General features: G+C 38.4%; 1 protein-coding gene across 5 annotated transcripts in view; it reads right to left on the bottom strand.

The window, feature by feature from the left end:
• Positions 1-16,677, bottom strand: part of LOC120297825 (two pore calcium channel protein 1-like) — a 32,412-nt gene that overhangs the window by 5,065 nt on the left and 10,670 nt on the right. For 4 of the 5 annotated variants that reach the window (XR_005553898.1, XM_039320897.1, XM_039320899.1 and 1 more), the window contains exons 5-17: positions 15,975-16,091; positions 14,419-14,537; positions 14,154-14,255; positions 13,243-13,369; positions 12,395-12,596; positions 11,158-11,302; positions 8,393-8,578; positions 8,030-8,094; positions 6,649-6,736; positions 6,153-6,222; positions 4,251-4,470; positions 3,633-3,723; positions 2,183-2,296 (exon numbers count right to left, since the gene is read on the bottom strand). Coding sequence is in view for 4 of the 5 variants with exons in the window: in XM_039320897.1 (XP_039176831.1) it covers positions 2,183-2,296; positions 3,633-3,723; positions 4,251-4,470; positions 6,153-6,222; positions 6,649-6,736; positions 8,030-8,094; positions 8,393-8,578; positions 11,158-11,302; positions 12,395-12,596; positions 13,243-13,369; positions 14,154-14,255; positions 14,419-14,537; positions 15,975-16,091 (1,646 nt within the window). In the remaining variant the exon portion in view is untranslated. The remainder of the gene's footprint in view (positions 1-2,182; positions 2,297-3,632; positions 3,724-4,250; positions 4,471-6,152; positions 6,223-6,648; positions 6,737-8,029; positions 8,095-8,392; positions 8,579-11,157; positions 11,303-12,394; positions 12,597-13,242; positions 13,370-14,153; positions 14,256-14,418; positions 14,538-15,974; positions 16,092-16,677) is intronic. The other variant, XM_039320898.1, reaches the window with a different exon arrangement.

Below are 16,677 nucleotides of genomic sequence, written 5' to 3'. Positions count from 1 at the left end.
GTTGTCTGCTTTGGGGAAACAGAGTTGTCATTCCCACCTCAATGAGGACTAGGGTCTTAGAATCCCTCCACGAGGGTCATCCTGGCATTGTTCGTATGAAGGCTCTTGCACGAAGCCACTTGTGGTGGCCTGGCTTAGATAAAGATATTGAAGCTAAGGTACACGCATGCCACCTGTGCCAACGATCTCGCCCAGAGATGCCCCAAGCTCCTGTGCATAGATGGGAGGAAACACAGTCCCCATGGTCTAGGGTGCACATTGACTACGCTGGGCCCTTTCAGGGCCAGTTCTTCTTGGTCCTTGTTGACAGCCATTCAAAATGGCTTGAGGTTGTGCCTGTCTCATCCACCACCACTGCAAAGACTATTCAGGTACTGAGGGGGATTTTTGCTGCACACGGGCTGCCAGATGTCATTGTGTCCGACAACGGCCCTCAATTCACCTCCTCCGAATTCCAAGCTTTCTTACAGGCAAACCTGATTCGTCATGCCACGTCTGCGCCTTTTCACCCGTCCACCAACGGTATGGCTGAACGCATGGTGCGCATCGCAAAGGACGCCTTGAAGAGACTCACCTACGGGGACTGGCATCACAGGTTGGCTGACTTTCTCCTTTCTTATCGCACCACACCGTCCACTTCTACAGGGAGAAGTCCAGCTGAACTTCGTTGGGGGCGCCAACTTACTACTAGACTTGACCGGTTGCATCCGGACAGACTGCCTTCATCTACCTCACATCCTAGGGCACCTAGACAACTACTTGTGGGTGCCCCGGTTTGGGCTCGCAATTACGGGCCTGGTCATACATGGGTCCCCGCTTCTGTGTCCAGGATCACAGGTCCTCTCTCCTACGAGGTTGCCCTGGACGACGGTCGTGTCCTACGTCGGCACATCGACCAACTTCGCTCTAGGCGAGACTTTTCTGCTGAGACTCCTGGGTCTTTTCCAGGGGGGGAGGGGGACCCTTTGGAGCAAAGGGAAGGGCAAGAGCTACTGCCCATCTCCACTGAGGGAGCCACAAACGGCTCGTCCCAAGATTCCGCAATTGCTCCGAAAAGGAAGTCATGGAGCTTACCCACACAACAGGCACTCACGCCTACTCCAGCCAGGGAGTCACCTCGGGGGCATACTCACTTTCCACATACGTCACACAGCACTCCAGTCACGGAGGATACCCGGGGGCATCCCAACAAATCATTCCCCGCAAGAGAGCTGGCACACAATTCCCAAGGTTGGCCTGACCTTACCCCAAATCCTACAGGGGGTCAAACATACACAGAGCTAGTCGAGGAACCAAGTCCCGACTACAACAACCCTAGCACAAATCAGGGAACACCTGAGTTTTGGGAAAGTACAGAAACCCACACGAGCCCGAACACAGAATGGGGTTCAGGGAATGGACAGCCTCCTGACAGGTCTTGGACTGACCTAGGAGGTCCTACAGAGACGCCCAGCAGCGGCTATCACTTCAAGGGGCCCGAGGGTCTACAGCTAGGCAGGTCAACCAGGTCACAAAGCAACAGAAGCCCTGGCCTGACGAGCCCGGTGGGCAAGCGAGCAGGCCAGGCATTGGGGCACAGTCCTTGGAAGACACCAGGGCACAATAGAGAGAAAAGGCTCACGCCTCCCTCCAGTCAGGGGACTTATGCCAGTAATCCAGAGCTAAGAAGGTCACAGAGAGCAAAGAAATCTCCCAAGTACCTAGAAGACTACATAACATTGCTGGCAAAGCAAAAGCCAGTAAACAGTGGGAACATTGGGGAGCAAAATGTCATATAAAATAAATGTTGTATGTTGGTAGTAGTTTTAGCCCGGGGGAAAGGGGTGTTATGTCCCGAGCCTTGCAAACGGCTCGGGCGTTTGCAGGCAGTCCCGGGCAGGTGCAAAGCTGCCCGGGACCAGACAGGCTGTCGCCAGCGCCGTGCGCATGCGCGGGTGCTGGCGCGGGAAAAGTAACCCATTTACCCGGGAGTTGCCTATATAAGAGGCTGCGAGGCGTTTGGGCGAGGCTGAAGCCATCTTCCTGTAAGCTGAACGCTGAATAAAAGAAACTGAGAACTCCAGCTGCTTCTCGTGTCTGCTTTCCCGCCAAGGACGCAACAAAAACCACTTCATAAATCATCTGCTTTGGGCAATAAAAATCATCTTCTTTGGGCAATAAAAAAGTATTTTTATTTACTTACTCTTGTACCCCTATACCAAGTTCTTGAATCTTCTTCTCAATGGCAGTTTCAACTTCACTCTTCTCAATAGAATACTCCACAAAGAAAGCTTCCAGAATGAATGCTACAAAGATGCTGGAAATCAAACATGTCACATGGCACAATGCATTTTAAATGCCACAAATCAATATCTTCCTGGTTTGATACAATTTCTTTATGAGGGAATTCACACAGACGTGAATTATCATTGGACAAAAAGGCAGGTTTCTCCAACCTACTATTTTCAGATATGTGAAACACCATCAAGCAACACCTGCCTATCCCACACCCTTGGGAAGGACTCCATAGGTTGGTAAAATGCCAAGTCCCGTGTAAACATTGTGTGACCAACCCTAATTTAGCACTAGAATGAGCAAAAATAGGGTTAGGTAAAAGGTAACTTCTTATAATCTGCTATTAGCATGGTTTACTGAAATCTGAACAGCCCTCACAGTGGATGAGAATGGGAGAATAGGTTTGCAAAGCCTTTATCTGTGCTTACTCAGCAAGAGGTTACTATATTTAGTTAGGTGTTTTTTTTACAGGATTAGTCACTGTATTGCAACCTCAATACATTACATCAGGGGTTCTCAACCTTGGCAACTTTAAGCAAAGCTGGCTGAGGAATTCTGGGAATTGAAGTCCACAAGTCTTAAAGTTGCCAAGGTTGAGAACCCCTGCATTACATAATCCCTCAATTCTTTACAAGAATGTAGTTCCAAAATATGGAAAATAAAAATTTATGTAAATGGGTTAAATTTTACATACGGATTTATCCTATTTTGGCAAACAATAAACCTGGCAGATAATACATGGATAGGAATAATTCTTCTGTAGTAACTTCATGGTGTATCACAAAAAGGATGTTGTTTCCTCCATTATGCTAATCAATCAGAGTTTGGGAATAATTTTTTGTATCAAAAGTTCATGACCTAATATGGAAGGATGACTATAACAGACAACACAACATTCATTTATGGTTGTATTTGAATTTGGAAGACAGAAAACCAGATCAAGTCTCTGTGACCTCCCAGAAATATTGGCTACTCTTCTCCAAATATCAAACTACTAACTAATATTCTCATGACCATACTCCCTACCCCTGCTTGCAAATAAACCAGACAACATATTTACTTCCAAGTAGCTATAAACATAGGTCCAGAACTTCAATACTTGGAGTACACTGTGAAAATGAATAAGAATCTCCCCTAGAAAACAATAGCCTATCTTTAAGAGAGGGTAGGTAGTCTTCCATTTAGCATATAGTTGTATATGCTAAATATATAAAAGTTATATGATCTACTTAGCATATAACTGTGACAAATTTGGGTGGTCTATAAATTCCATAAATGAATACAATTTAAAATTTCTGAAAAATATGCATGCAGAAATAAAACTTTCCAATGTTATGACTATAAAGAGGTAGACTTACTTAATAATCATAATCACCACAACAATGTGAAAGATGATGAAAAACAGCTTTGCACTCTCATGAGTCACAAGGGCAAATCCATTGGCAAGAAGTACAATATTAAGGAGAACAAGGAAAGTAGCTAGTATGTGCATTTCACAGTTATATAAATCTATCAAGACTTATTTTGATCAAAAGCATAATTCTAGAGAAACTACATTCTCACAGGACAAGGGATGATCAAACAATGATTCTGAATGCCTTTCATTATCCTGTTCTCTAACAACAACTTTCAGACCCCTTCTGTGAAAGCAGCCTTCTGAGCTTTATCACAAGCTTCTGTTCACTATCTTCAAAAGCTGCCTTATAATAAAAAAGCTGGGAATTCCAGGGAGAGCTTAAAAGAAAAAACACATGTGCACCTACATGTATAGATATAACACACACACACACTTTTTGCCAAACATTCTGGTTCAGGGAATAAAAACTGCATAAACTGATTTGATGAAAACATCAAAGTGCTTCTTTTGGAAGCTTCTTTCACAGATGTACCTACTATGTTTGACAATTCAAGCCTTGCTTTTTCTCAAAGCTGTATATTTACCTCTGTAGTTTGCAATGATGGTCAAAAAAGGATATCATGCCACTGGTTGACAATAGTTAGTTCCATAAGGACAATAAAAGAAGACACAATGTTGTTGAAGTTATTCCTGCAATATTTGGCTCGTGCAAATGTAGTTCCACTCAAAGCAGGATTTCCACAGTACATGGCTTGCGGTGAGGTGGTGTTTCCAGCAAAGAATTGGATTTTCCCATGGAAGATTTCCATCCCAATAATGGAAAATACATAATATACCACCTGACAAAAATAACATATCTACTTGTTTGTTTCTTATATTAGCTTTTAAGTTTATATTAAAGGCAAAGTGTATTGAACAGGAGAGGTAGTTCTTTATTATTGTCACTAACTATCACTAACAATTTTAGAGCGGGATTTAGAATTTTGAGAAAGCATACCATGGGCACTCTTGCAAAACAAGAATTCACAACCAGAACTTGGTTATAAATAGTCACAGAGACCACTGTATTAGGATGTCCCAAATCACTCATTCTAATCATCCCTTCAGAATGCTCCCTCCATTTTTGCTGCTGTTGTTTTTTCCTTGAGTAGGCAGATTCCCAAACAAAACAGCCTGACACCATATTTAGTTTCCTAATGAAAATGCCATTCACTCCATTTACTGTGGATAGGTTTCTTCAAAAAATGAAAATAAATTTGTGTATGTTCAAACTGTGATCTTATGCTGGGTGCACTCTCTCTAATTCCAGCATCTCTGCCTCTATTGTTCTAGTAGATTTAAGAATCCTCCAAATACGATTTTGATGGGACATAAGGATATCACTTAAAATGGCGATTAAACTGGTTTCTGGTTTCACACAACACTGTATCACGCAATATAGTGAGTTTAATTTTGACTTAGCATGTTGTGGTCCAAACCTGTTTGTCAGTCATGGTTTATATCATGGCTTAATATGCTTTATGAATTCAACCAATTTTTATTCAGCAAGCTATACGCAAACCATGGTTACAATGACTATGAACTCGTTCAATAAAGTTTGTTTTCCTTTCCACCAATAAGTCTCAGAAGATTTTTTTTCAGATGAAGTTCTTACTTCCATGATAAATGAAGTATACTTTTCAGCCATAATTATGAATTACTCCTAAGTACAAGAGATGTCACAATCCTTACCATTTTCTTCTGGCATATTATAATGGCAGATTATAATAATTGATTTTAAAATAATTGATTTTAATTTAAAAGAGGAACTACTCTTGATACAATATAATGCTATGCATATCTACTCAGCAATCAATCTCTACATGATCAAGCACTCCTAGGTAATTATAAATACTTGCTCAATTTTAACTTAAAAGCATCTTGTCTTCCCTATCTCTACCTCTAAAAAGAAAGTTGTTCAGTACAATTTCCTGTAAAGCAAACACAATCATGGCAGAACATACTACTGGCAAGCAGGAGATATTAGGTTTAATCTCCAGATCTTTAAATAGAGCCAAGAACAGCAACTTCCAGAAGGATACTGAAAAGCTATAAGGACAATACATAAAAATCTTGACCTTTAGTCTATAGGCCATGAGCCAGTATTATTAAAAATGAGTCATACTGCAGATGGAGCTATGGTTGATTCAAGCAGATACATAAGCCAACACCTGTCACAGTTTTTATTTGGCAACATCTGTCATAATCAAGCAAGCAATAATGATGCACAGAGATTGTCTATTATTGAGAATATATTTATGTCTAATCAATTACTTTGGCTGGCAATGCTATCTAGGAAGTCAAAGATCTTTCTCCATCATTTGCTGTGGATCTTCCTTTAAATGGGAAACATTGGGGATTGAACCTAGGACCTGCTGAATGGATTGAATGAATTCTGCCTTTAAAACAAGGTTCTTTTTCAATTCCCAATGCCTTTACTTATATAGAAGCAAGGAAAAGTACAAAATTATGTACTGCTTACCAGAACTAATGCTCCAAAGGTTAGCATTGTAGGCACAATGTTTATTAGTGTATTCATAATAACACGGAACCTGGAAGGAAATACTGGATAAAAACACCATGGAAGAAGAAGTAAGATTTTTTTTTAAACAACTATTAACCAATTCAGTGAAAACTCTCACTAAGTTGCGGACATCACTTTTTCAACCTTTTTATCCATGTAATTGCTTTCATTCATTTACTATAGATTGTGCCATCTGCTGCCCTTCATCATTCAGTTGTGTTCACTAACACAAGTCACTAACTGAATTATCTTTCTCTATCCTCATATAGCTGCATTTGACTGCAACTCCCTTATTCCCAGCCATGATGCCAATTGATGGCTAGGAGTCACAATCCAACACATCTGCAGATAATCAGGATGGAGAAGGCCAATTCAGATTATTTATCCTCAACTGCACCCTACCTGTTCTAATCTGCAAACCTACAATACATGCGTTCTTTTAAAAAGCACTTACCTGTGGATGCTGTCGATAATTCTTATAAGCCTAAGAACTCGTAAGATAAACACAATGTCCAGTATTTGTTGGCTATTATATGCAGTCACTAAGGAAAAAAGAAATATGCCAAGTAGTTTACACAGTAATAAAAATGGTGCCTGATCCTCATCACTAGCTGTAGCTATCTACTTCACACAGAACAGCAGCACTCCATCTTCCATTAAAATTTCTGTATTTTCCTGAATGAACCACTGATTTTGACATTACTTGTAGTTAGGTTGTAGGTAAGTATTAGTGAAATTCATTTCTGGATACTCTGCTTAAATTAACTAGTAGAAAATCATCCTAAGAAGTTAAATCAGTGGTGGCGAACCTATGGCACACGTGCCAGAGGCGGCACTTGAAGCTACACGTGCCGTTGCCCCAGCCTTGCCTCCTCCTATGACCCCCTCACCAGCAGCCCCCCTGGAGGAGAGTTGCCCCCGAGCGTGGCCCACACAGCAGCGCAGCCACGGACATGGCAGTCAGGCAGCGTAGACAAGACTCTACCCTCACATCCCATCGCACAGTTGATGCTGCAGGGCGCGGGCAGAGGGCATGACCGCAATGGTGCTGCCGGGCTGCCTGGGCAATCTGCGATGGGCCCTGGAGGTGGTGAGTGGCCCTGCGGGCAGGTGGGATTGGGGCAAGGCAGGGGGTGGAGTGGGGGCGGGGCCAGTTTTGGGCACTCGGTCTCTAAAAGGTTCGCCATCACTGAGTTAAACTATCTAACCATGTTAAACTAAACTGGGCACTAGGCTTGAATTCAGTTTAGATGTAATAATTATATCACAATTGAAAGTCATAAGAATGAGAGCCCCTACTCTTGCTCTTCAGCTGTGAACAGCTTGAACTAATATATATATTTTAAACTATAGCTTCAGTGTGGTCTGAAATTAATCACCTGTGATTAACCTAATTTAATTCAATGAAACTAGATAATGGTAGTTAAGGATAGAAGACAAAATTTGAAACAAGCACAATGGGAAGAATTTGCAACAAAACAGGGACTTTCCAAATTCCTCCTCATTTTTGCTTCTAGAACAGAGAGAAAGAGAATAGCATTTAATGTACAGACAGTGGAAATTATGCTTGTTCCTGTTGTACCAGAATCTGGTCTGTACTGTGACTGAATGTAATCCATGAGAGTTTTCCCCCAACTCTCCAGTTTTGGAATTGCACTGTTTTTTTTTAAAAAAAAACAAATCTGATTCTTATTTGATTAAAAATCCCCACAGGTCTCTACTAAAACGGAGAAAGTGTGTTATTCTCATTTTTCTATAGAAGAGATACAAAGTTATAGGTATAACTCTAAAATAATTAGAGACATATATATATATATATAATATATATATAGTACCTGATTTAAGTATAGTGTTCAATACTGTTGCAATCAAAGCAGCAATAATGATAGAAGTATCAAACCTAGGAAAGATGGAAAGGTGGCTTATCAAATAGTCTGTTCTTCCTCTTTCACCTCCCAAATGCTGATTTATTTTTTAAAAAATCTCTCCATATTTTGAAATCTTTAATGTGAGACAAGCATTAAGTGCCAGTCAGATCTTCCATTAATCAGTAAGAGAGCAGTTGTTGATTTTTAATAGGCATTTTAATATATGTTTTCTAGCATATGTCTAGGAGCCTTCATGTGATATGTTCTCCAGTGAATGGAGGTGGAACTGGTTTGCTCATCATAAAAAGACCAAGATTGAGGATTACTTACCAGTTCCAAAATTGGTTTCTTGCAAAAATAGTCCTGGGTTCAAAGACATATAATTTCAGGAGTATTTCAATTATATACAAACATAGAAACACCCACTCTGCATAGGAAATATAAGGATTCTTCTCATCCAGTGCAATGAAGACTGCATTAATTAGTATGATAATATCATATATCCAAATGAATGCTCTGCAGAAAAATGAAATACAGATCAACATGGTATATTGTCTACCAGGAGTTTACATGTCATAAAATACATTTTGAACATTAAAGCAGCTGCTAGATGTGCCACCCACATGGGCAAGTAGAAATAATATACTTAGGAGACTTCCAGTCCTGTGCAGCAGTGCACCAGTTGAGGGGTTTGGGGCTCCGTACCCTTTGGCTGAGTTTCTCTCTGTTAGGGGATCCTAAATGGGCCAGAAGCCACCCCAAAGAGGTGGCAAAGAAGGAAGGACGTCCCAGGGACCACGGAGAGACAGCAGTCGACCCAATCAGTCCAGGAGAAGCCTTCCAGAAACCAACAGGAGAAAAGCTAGCCTAACTTCAGAGTCTAGCTCACGCTGCAAGGAACCGAAGTCAAAAGCACTATTTTAAGCTGATTGTAAACAGCGCATTTGAATCAATTTTCTCTATCCTACTTATCAACTTTCCTGAAGAAAAAAAAATCCCAAGAAACAAAAAACCTCTGAAAGTGAAGGAGGGGGATTTTTGCCCCACCCTTTTACTAACAGAAGAGGCGAATTAAACCTTTTATGGAGGACTAAAACGTTTTGAAATGAAATGGCTACAAAACCTAAATTTGGATAAGTTTGAAATTACTGAATGGTTAAGATTCTCATTTTAAAGGCAATTTATTTTCAAAATTTGAAAAATAACCCGGTGCTGACATCTAGTGGTGGATGGAGACTATGACAGCTATGGTCTTCATGCAGGACTTTGCAAAATCTGGAAAAAACTAATTTCTACTTGTGACCTTCAAAGCTCTAACAATAGAGAACAGCTGTGACAAAAAAGAAAACAATCTGGGCTGCAGACAAAGTAAGACTTAAAAACTTCAGTAAACAAAAAAAAACTTATTTGAACTTTCTGGATTATACGTATCTATTTAACTCTGACCTCAAAGCTATTGGCAGAGAAAAGAAAATTTGGATTCTTGGTCATCATGGAAAATCAGAGATTTATAGAAAGAACTTATCAAGAAAAAATAAATACTTTTCAGGAGGAGACATGATATATTGTGACTAATTCAAAATAACAATGATTTCAAACCATAAAGAAATCCAAAATAACTTTGAAAATATAAACCAACTCATCTCCAATTTAACTTTACAACAAAAAAATCCCAGGAAACAACAACAGAGAAGGAATAGATAAAACAGAAAACTGAATACAAATTTGAGCATAGACTTAAAGATGGAACCTAACAAAACAAAGAAGTATGATTTAACCCAAGTGGGGAAAAAATTACAAGAAATACTGGATTTGGAAAAGACAACTTATACTTTAACACCGCAAAACAAATTTGAGGATAAGAAAAAAGATTGGACAAAATAGACTGCAGAGATGCCAGGAAAAACACTAGAACTAGAGAGACAAAAAATAAGAGAAGCAGAGAGAAAAAGAAAGAGAAAGATTTTCAACAAAAATGAATGGGCAAATGGCTCTTACAAAGATATTATACGATTTTCCTTTTATATTTACAATAACACCTACAAGAATATGGAAAGATTTTTTTCATTCAGCAGAACATATTCATTAAGAAAGATACTGGGCAAAAGAAAAAAGCTTAAGTGAAAATTAAGAAAATAGACAATGGGGCCTATCAGAGAGAATATTTAAAAAGGAAAAACTTGTTCGAATATGGTTAAAGAAATAGAAAGATTTTGGATATGAATTTTATTGTAAGGGGGAAGAACCCCTCAAGTAACACAGTACTTTCTTTTTCTTCTTTCTTTTTATTTTATTTCTTGATATGAGTAATATAAAAGAGTTGGAATGGCTTATATAAAGGAAATGTTTTAGATATTTAAAGGTGATTGACTTTAAGAAAATTACAATGGATTAAAAAATGTTTTGAATAAGAGTTAAAAGACTAGAGGACTAGATTTATTAAATGGAATATTTAAAGATTAAATGTATTTTTAATTATGGTAAAAAAGAACAAAAACCTTTTGGAAATAAATATTTATTAGCTTATAGGAAATAGGGATTTTAAGTAGTATACTATCCTTTTATTTTTTTATTCTTATTCTTTTTTCTTTTTTTAGTCTTATTTATCCCTTAAGAAAGGTAAAAGTATTGGGTTGGCTTACATGAGAAAAAATAGACTTAAATATTTAAATGTAATTAACTTTGAGAAAATCTTAACCAGTCAGAATGTTTTGAATATTGTGGGCAAAACAAATGCAAACAAGAACTGTAAACAGGATCTATGATGAGACAACCAGAATGACTAGATAGAAAAGGAATATTATATTGATGTGATTATTATTTGTAGAAATATTAGAAAATTTTTATACTCAATCGTCATTCGCTAAAATAACAAGAATTGTATTAACTTAAGGTTGGTAAAAGAGAACATTATGGGAAAAAGAGGAAATCAAGTAAAGTTATTATGTGGATTATAGAAATCAACTGTTAGTGAATCTTTCTTAAATGTAAACCCAGACAACACACAGTTTACCAAATATTAAGGTGATTATGTTAAAAAATTAATAAAACATATACTGGGACTGTTGCAAGTCATTTCCTGAACATAGACATACCTGTGCTGGATCATACTGCGTAAGACCAGGCTGGGAGTAGAATTATATACCTGTGGAAACCAGATGTCTAAAGGGTGGATGTGGGCCTTCAATGTGATCACCTCTATATTCAAAAGATCAGCCAGACGTACAAAGGATTTTTTGTCTGTCATACACAAAAGAATGAAAGAATCCAATTAAGCAGCCATAATCAAAACTTTTTATTAAAATGATCACAATGTCATACAAAGAATAGCAACAATCTTTGCTCATTGCTCATAAGGCAGTGTTTCTCAACCTTGGCAGCTTTTAAGATGCGTAAACTTCAACTCCCAGAATTACCCTGTCAGCATAGGATATGCATCCACAGGTGGAGCAAGGGGGAAAAGAACAACTGGTGTGTGATGACATCATTAGGCAATCCCACAATCTATACATTTGCATCTCATATCACCACATCAATATGCCCCTGTGGTAATTGCACCTTGATTATCATCAGTTTGACATCATTATAGCTTGACAGAGAGACTGATGAGCATGCATGCTATGTTCATGAGAGACAATAATAGTTTGCAATAGTTTAGCTATGTGTTTTGCAGAATGTGCATGGAATGAATCACCCAGATTCTATGAAGATAATCCTGATCTGTATTAAAAATGTGTATTAGCTTTTTCTATGTTTAAATTTTAAACCAGAAGATAGTGTCAGAAAGTATTAGAATCAGAATGTAAACTTTTCATTAGTTTACTGTATAAGAGACCTTCAACTTGTCACCCATTTTTCTTTTGTGGGAAACAATTTAATGGGGAAAGGTGATCTCAGAATAGGTAGATCAGACTTTATCTATACATTCAATTATTTTCTGACACAAATGTGCAAGAGAGAATTCAGGATACAACTTGATCACATCTTGACTACATTTATTCTCATCAAACCATAAACAAATGATAACTAAAGTTGTGTCCAAATATGGGTAGTCTTTTTTTTCTTCAATATATATGGGCTAAGTTGGGCTTTGTTTCAGTAGAATTAAAGATGTATATTAAAAGCAATCTACAACTGGTTCTTGCTTTAAAAAAAATTCACCAAGGCAGGTGAAGACCATAGTCTTGGGGTAAGTATCCTCAATAATGCTGATATTCCTTTTGCATTCTCCATAATCTTTAGAGTCACATGGACTCAAGGAGCATATTTGATCAGCTTGCATCAGAATGTGAAGCAATCAATATATGCAAAGCATCTTTAACTGATACTCACCCACGTAGCCCTTCTGTTCTTCATCAGATACCCTTAAAAGGAGTTCTCGATGGGATGCACTGATTTGAGGTGCCACCAATTTTACCAGACTTTTCCACTGATCTTCTTGGATAACAAATTCATCTCTTTCTTTGACCTTTAGGAGGTTGAAGGCTTCTATCATTTTGTGATGTTTCATGTAAGCAAGCTTGCGGATCTCATTCTGGAAAACATGAATAGCTGTTAAAGAAGAAAAGTTATCATATAAGCTTATAGGGAAGCTCAGAAGAGAGTTTTGAAACTCAGGGACAATAATCTATAGGGAATCTACCATATCCCTTTCTCTCAAAGTCTCTGTAACAAAGACAGTTTTCTGTCTGTCCCTATTTCAGATATGCAAGCTGTGAATATTCACTCCAGTTCCTAAACAACATCGCCCATACATAAGAGAGAAATATCAACAGACTTGGAGCACCAAAGATTTGCAAAAATACCATTTACTTTTAAATTAGGGAAAACTCTGAAATAGACCAAAATTCTAAACGCACAGCTAAGGTGAAGTGGACAACATTTTTGTGGCTGGAATAATGCTTTCAAAAATGGTTTTCAAGTTCCATAGTTGTGGTACAGCAATTGCAATGGTGGGGCCAATGTTATTCAGTTCCTTTTTGTGGTGTTTTGAAAGGCTAAAATTGAGGCATTAAATTTATCACAGCCTTCATATACCGATTTTGTGGCTTATTTCCCTGCCCCACCCCTAAGTCACATTGCCAGATACAGCCACATTTCAGAGGTATAAACTGGAGAGGTTCAGGTGTGAACTCAGTAAACAGGCTTAAGGGCAGGGGCTACCTAGATGTAGAGTTTACCTTTAAGTGTTTCCTGTAGTTGTTGTACACAACTGCTAAAAAGACTGACATGAAAATGTAGGTGTTGATTATTACATATATTATGAAAAATAAACTGTACCACCAGCTGTAGTCATAAGCCGGCATCCTATAAGGAAGAAAGAAAATTTGCATTAAATATACTAAAGAGAAGGCCCTAGGGATTTCCAGAGGAAAAAAAGCAGATATTTGGTAAGAGATGAGAATGGTGAAAACATTTTTCCCATAACAGAATCACCTACTCTCAGGCTTTTTAATGGGGTTTATTTAGCTGTGTGATTCATTGCTTACTGGGATAAATGAACCCAGACAATTTTGGCTGATTTAAGATAAGAGGTAAACCATGTTTGCACCCAACCAGTCACATAGCTCTATACAGGTGAATGTCTTTTTCCAGTTTCATTATCCACAATTTTGTGCATCTAGTTGATAAATATAGCCGAGAAATTGTTGTCCGTGATGAAAAATTTCATGTATCCATGGTTTCTGATGCATGGTTCTGATCTGAAAAGAGTTCCACCTATAATCATAACTGTTGCGCAAAACTGAAGCAATAATCATGTATCTGCTCTCCACAGATAAATACCTACAATACACTCCCAAAAGTTGCCTAGGTAACTACTACTTCTTCCCAATGGCCACCCCTTCTAAAGCAAAATCTTTCTATATCTAATTTCCAAATGAAATACAGAGAGCCTGGAAACAGCAATTCACATTTATTACGTACTTATCTCGTTTCCCCATCCTCCAATTAAGCTAAGGATTCAGATTAGGGCTGGTTATTTTAGACTGCTCCACTGTGAAAATGGCAGGGGAAGGACAATGAATTCCTGCACATCATGTCACCTCCACCTAACAATTACTTCTAGTCTGAAGAAAAGAGAATTACCTACATGATGTCTGGGCTATTTGCTGTGGTCACCAGCACGTACATATCAAATATGACTTCAAGATAATTTGTAAAATAGGGCAAGCCTTCCAAGGTCTTCAAATTCCTTCAAACAAAAACAACCATGCATGTAGAAAAATGAGGGCTCGCAATCAAACAGAAGAACTTAAAACCAACTGTTTGAGTATTATTTACTATAAGACATTACTTCCCACCCATTCACCCCTACCCAAAAGCAATGGCAATAATGCTAACCTGAGCCCCCATACCTGTCTCCAAACAGCTTCAGAGCCATGAGAGAAAACATGAGGACACTGAACATGAACAGCAGAAAGACATAAGTGATCTCAGGCAGAGTGTTCCGGATGCTTCGAAAGGCTCGCCGGATCTGCCAAAAAGAGCATCCGTATTCTTCTATTACTTGTGTGATTATTTTTCCCTAAAGAATTAGATCCAGCTGCAAGATATCCAGTAACACATATTTTGCAACTGAATCCCCCTCTAATCTGGGGAAACAATCTTGGGACCAATCTCCAAAGTTGAGATTTTTCAGATAATTGAGAGGTCCTATATTCCAGGAAACAAATGAGATGAAGTACCATTCCCTACATCCTTGGAAATGTTTTTCCCTAAAGGATTACTAGAACCATATCACAAAAATTGATCCATCTTCAAGACTAGTTTAGTGGGTCACATTCACTCTATGCATGCAAAGGAGGGTCCCATCTATGCAAACAGAAGCTTCTTCAACACAAGTCAAATCTCCGTACCTACTGGCAGAGGACACAGCAATTTTGGATCCATGTTTTGTTTACATACTTGAAACTCAAAGCAGCCGTAATGGTTATTAACTGCAGCTTAATTAATTTGGTCCTGATTGTACATATACATGCATTAAGTAGAACCTTTTTGGAAGTAGCAAACCACAAGCCTTGTGCCCTTTTCAGTGTTCTGTAATACATAACAATTAAGCTTATTCAGTTTTCAAATTTTCTATAAAAAATTGCTCTCTTACAATTATTCTGCCTATAGAGGAGAGCCTTAATGCATGCAGCAATTATAAACACACAGATTTCTCTGCTATAGGCATTTGCACAGACACCAGGAGGCAGGATTATTTGGTGAAATCTAGCTTGTTCATAGGTCAACTGAAAATATGGATGCAGCTTTTTAAGGCAGACTTCAGTTTTTCATTAAACTAGAAAGGATGATGTTGCCATGGAAATGGGCATTTTGGGCATCACATCTCAGGTGCTTCAACAACTAAGCTTCATGCTCAGAGCAGTTTCAAATACAAAAGGAACAAGCAACACAGAGAAATCGTACTTCCTGTTCCATTATCTGTCAGGTACAGTTGACATGCAATTTTTTCCCCACTTGTCCTTCCTGGGGAAAGTACAACTTTTTTAAATCTATGTTTTTAGTAAAAGAAACACAGAATGATGCACAGGGAATAGGACCTGCACTTTCTGCAGCTGCCGCCACAATAGTGGTCTATACCTCTTCAAATTAGCTGCTCCCACCTCCACATGCAGAATTCTCAAAACCCTCACAGGTCAGTCCAGCATGTTCCCTGACTTTCAGGGGCTCAACAATACCTTATTTCATGTTTCAGCTTTCCCAAAGATAGGCCAGGTTAAGCCTGCCTATTTGCACAGGAGAGAGAGAGAGGAAGAAAAACAATTTCAAAAAGAGGATGAAAATATCCTCTAAAGCACACAATACACATAATAGCAACAACAGCAACATTGTTTACTAACTGTACAGTTAATATTAACTATATTTAAGACTGTCAAACAAGAAAGTACCCACTCTAGTTTCTTACCTGACGACTCTCTGCAAAGTTTATTAAGAAGATGGGTCTCAATGGCCTGGACCACCTAACACCACGAATGTTCAAGGCTCTAAGAGTGCCATAGATAATTAGGTCAATCAATGTCATCTAGGATTTGGAAAGAAGAGGAAAAAGTGACTTACATTTAAGCAAATAAATTTAAACAAACACTTAATGACAGGTAGGAGTCTCTTTTCCAGTAAGCTGAAAATAAAATCATGCTTGTGCATTTAGATTTCATACACAAGGTATCACTGTGTAAGAGTTGCGAATTTGACCTCATAAAATGGTAAATTTGGGTCCTATATGCCAGAGAGTATAGGCCAAAAGAGTTAATGTTTAGTTGCTGGGTATTTAGACTCAAAGCTGTATTGTCATTCTTCACGTCTTCTCCTTTCAAAAATGTGAGGAAATAGAATGAGATAAGGACTGTAAGTTAATTTACATGAAGATTCTGGAATCCAGAATGAGCAGGTTGCACTAATGATTCTCTACATGGTTAGATTAAAAACCTTTCACCATTATTGTACCAGGTCAACAGTTTAAAACAAGGGTTTGTATAAAGATTACAACAAAATGCATGAGAGGTTCACTCGAGACCTTATAAAACAATCTCCTTGCACATGCATGAATTCAGCCTAGATATTTTAGAAAAATTTGAGTTCCAGATAATGAAAAGTGATAAGCACTTTTG

This window comes from Crotalus tigris, unplaced genomic scaffold (genome assembly GCF_016545835.1).
Source record: "Crotalus tigris isolate CLP2741 ecotype Arizona unplaced genomic scaffold, ASM1654583v1 scf7180000023713.2527936, whole genome shotgun sequence".
NCBI classification, from domain to species: domain Eukaryota; kingdom Metazoa; phylum Chordata; class Lepidosauria; order Squamata; family Viperidae; genus Crotalus; species Crotalus tigris.
Note: the sequence above shows the minus strand (reverse complement) of the source record. Positions and strands in the feature narration are given on the sequence as shown.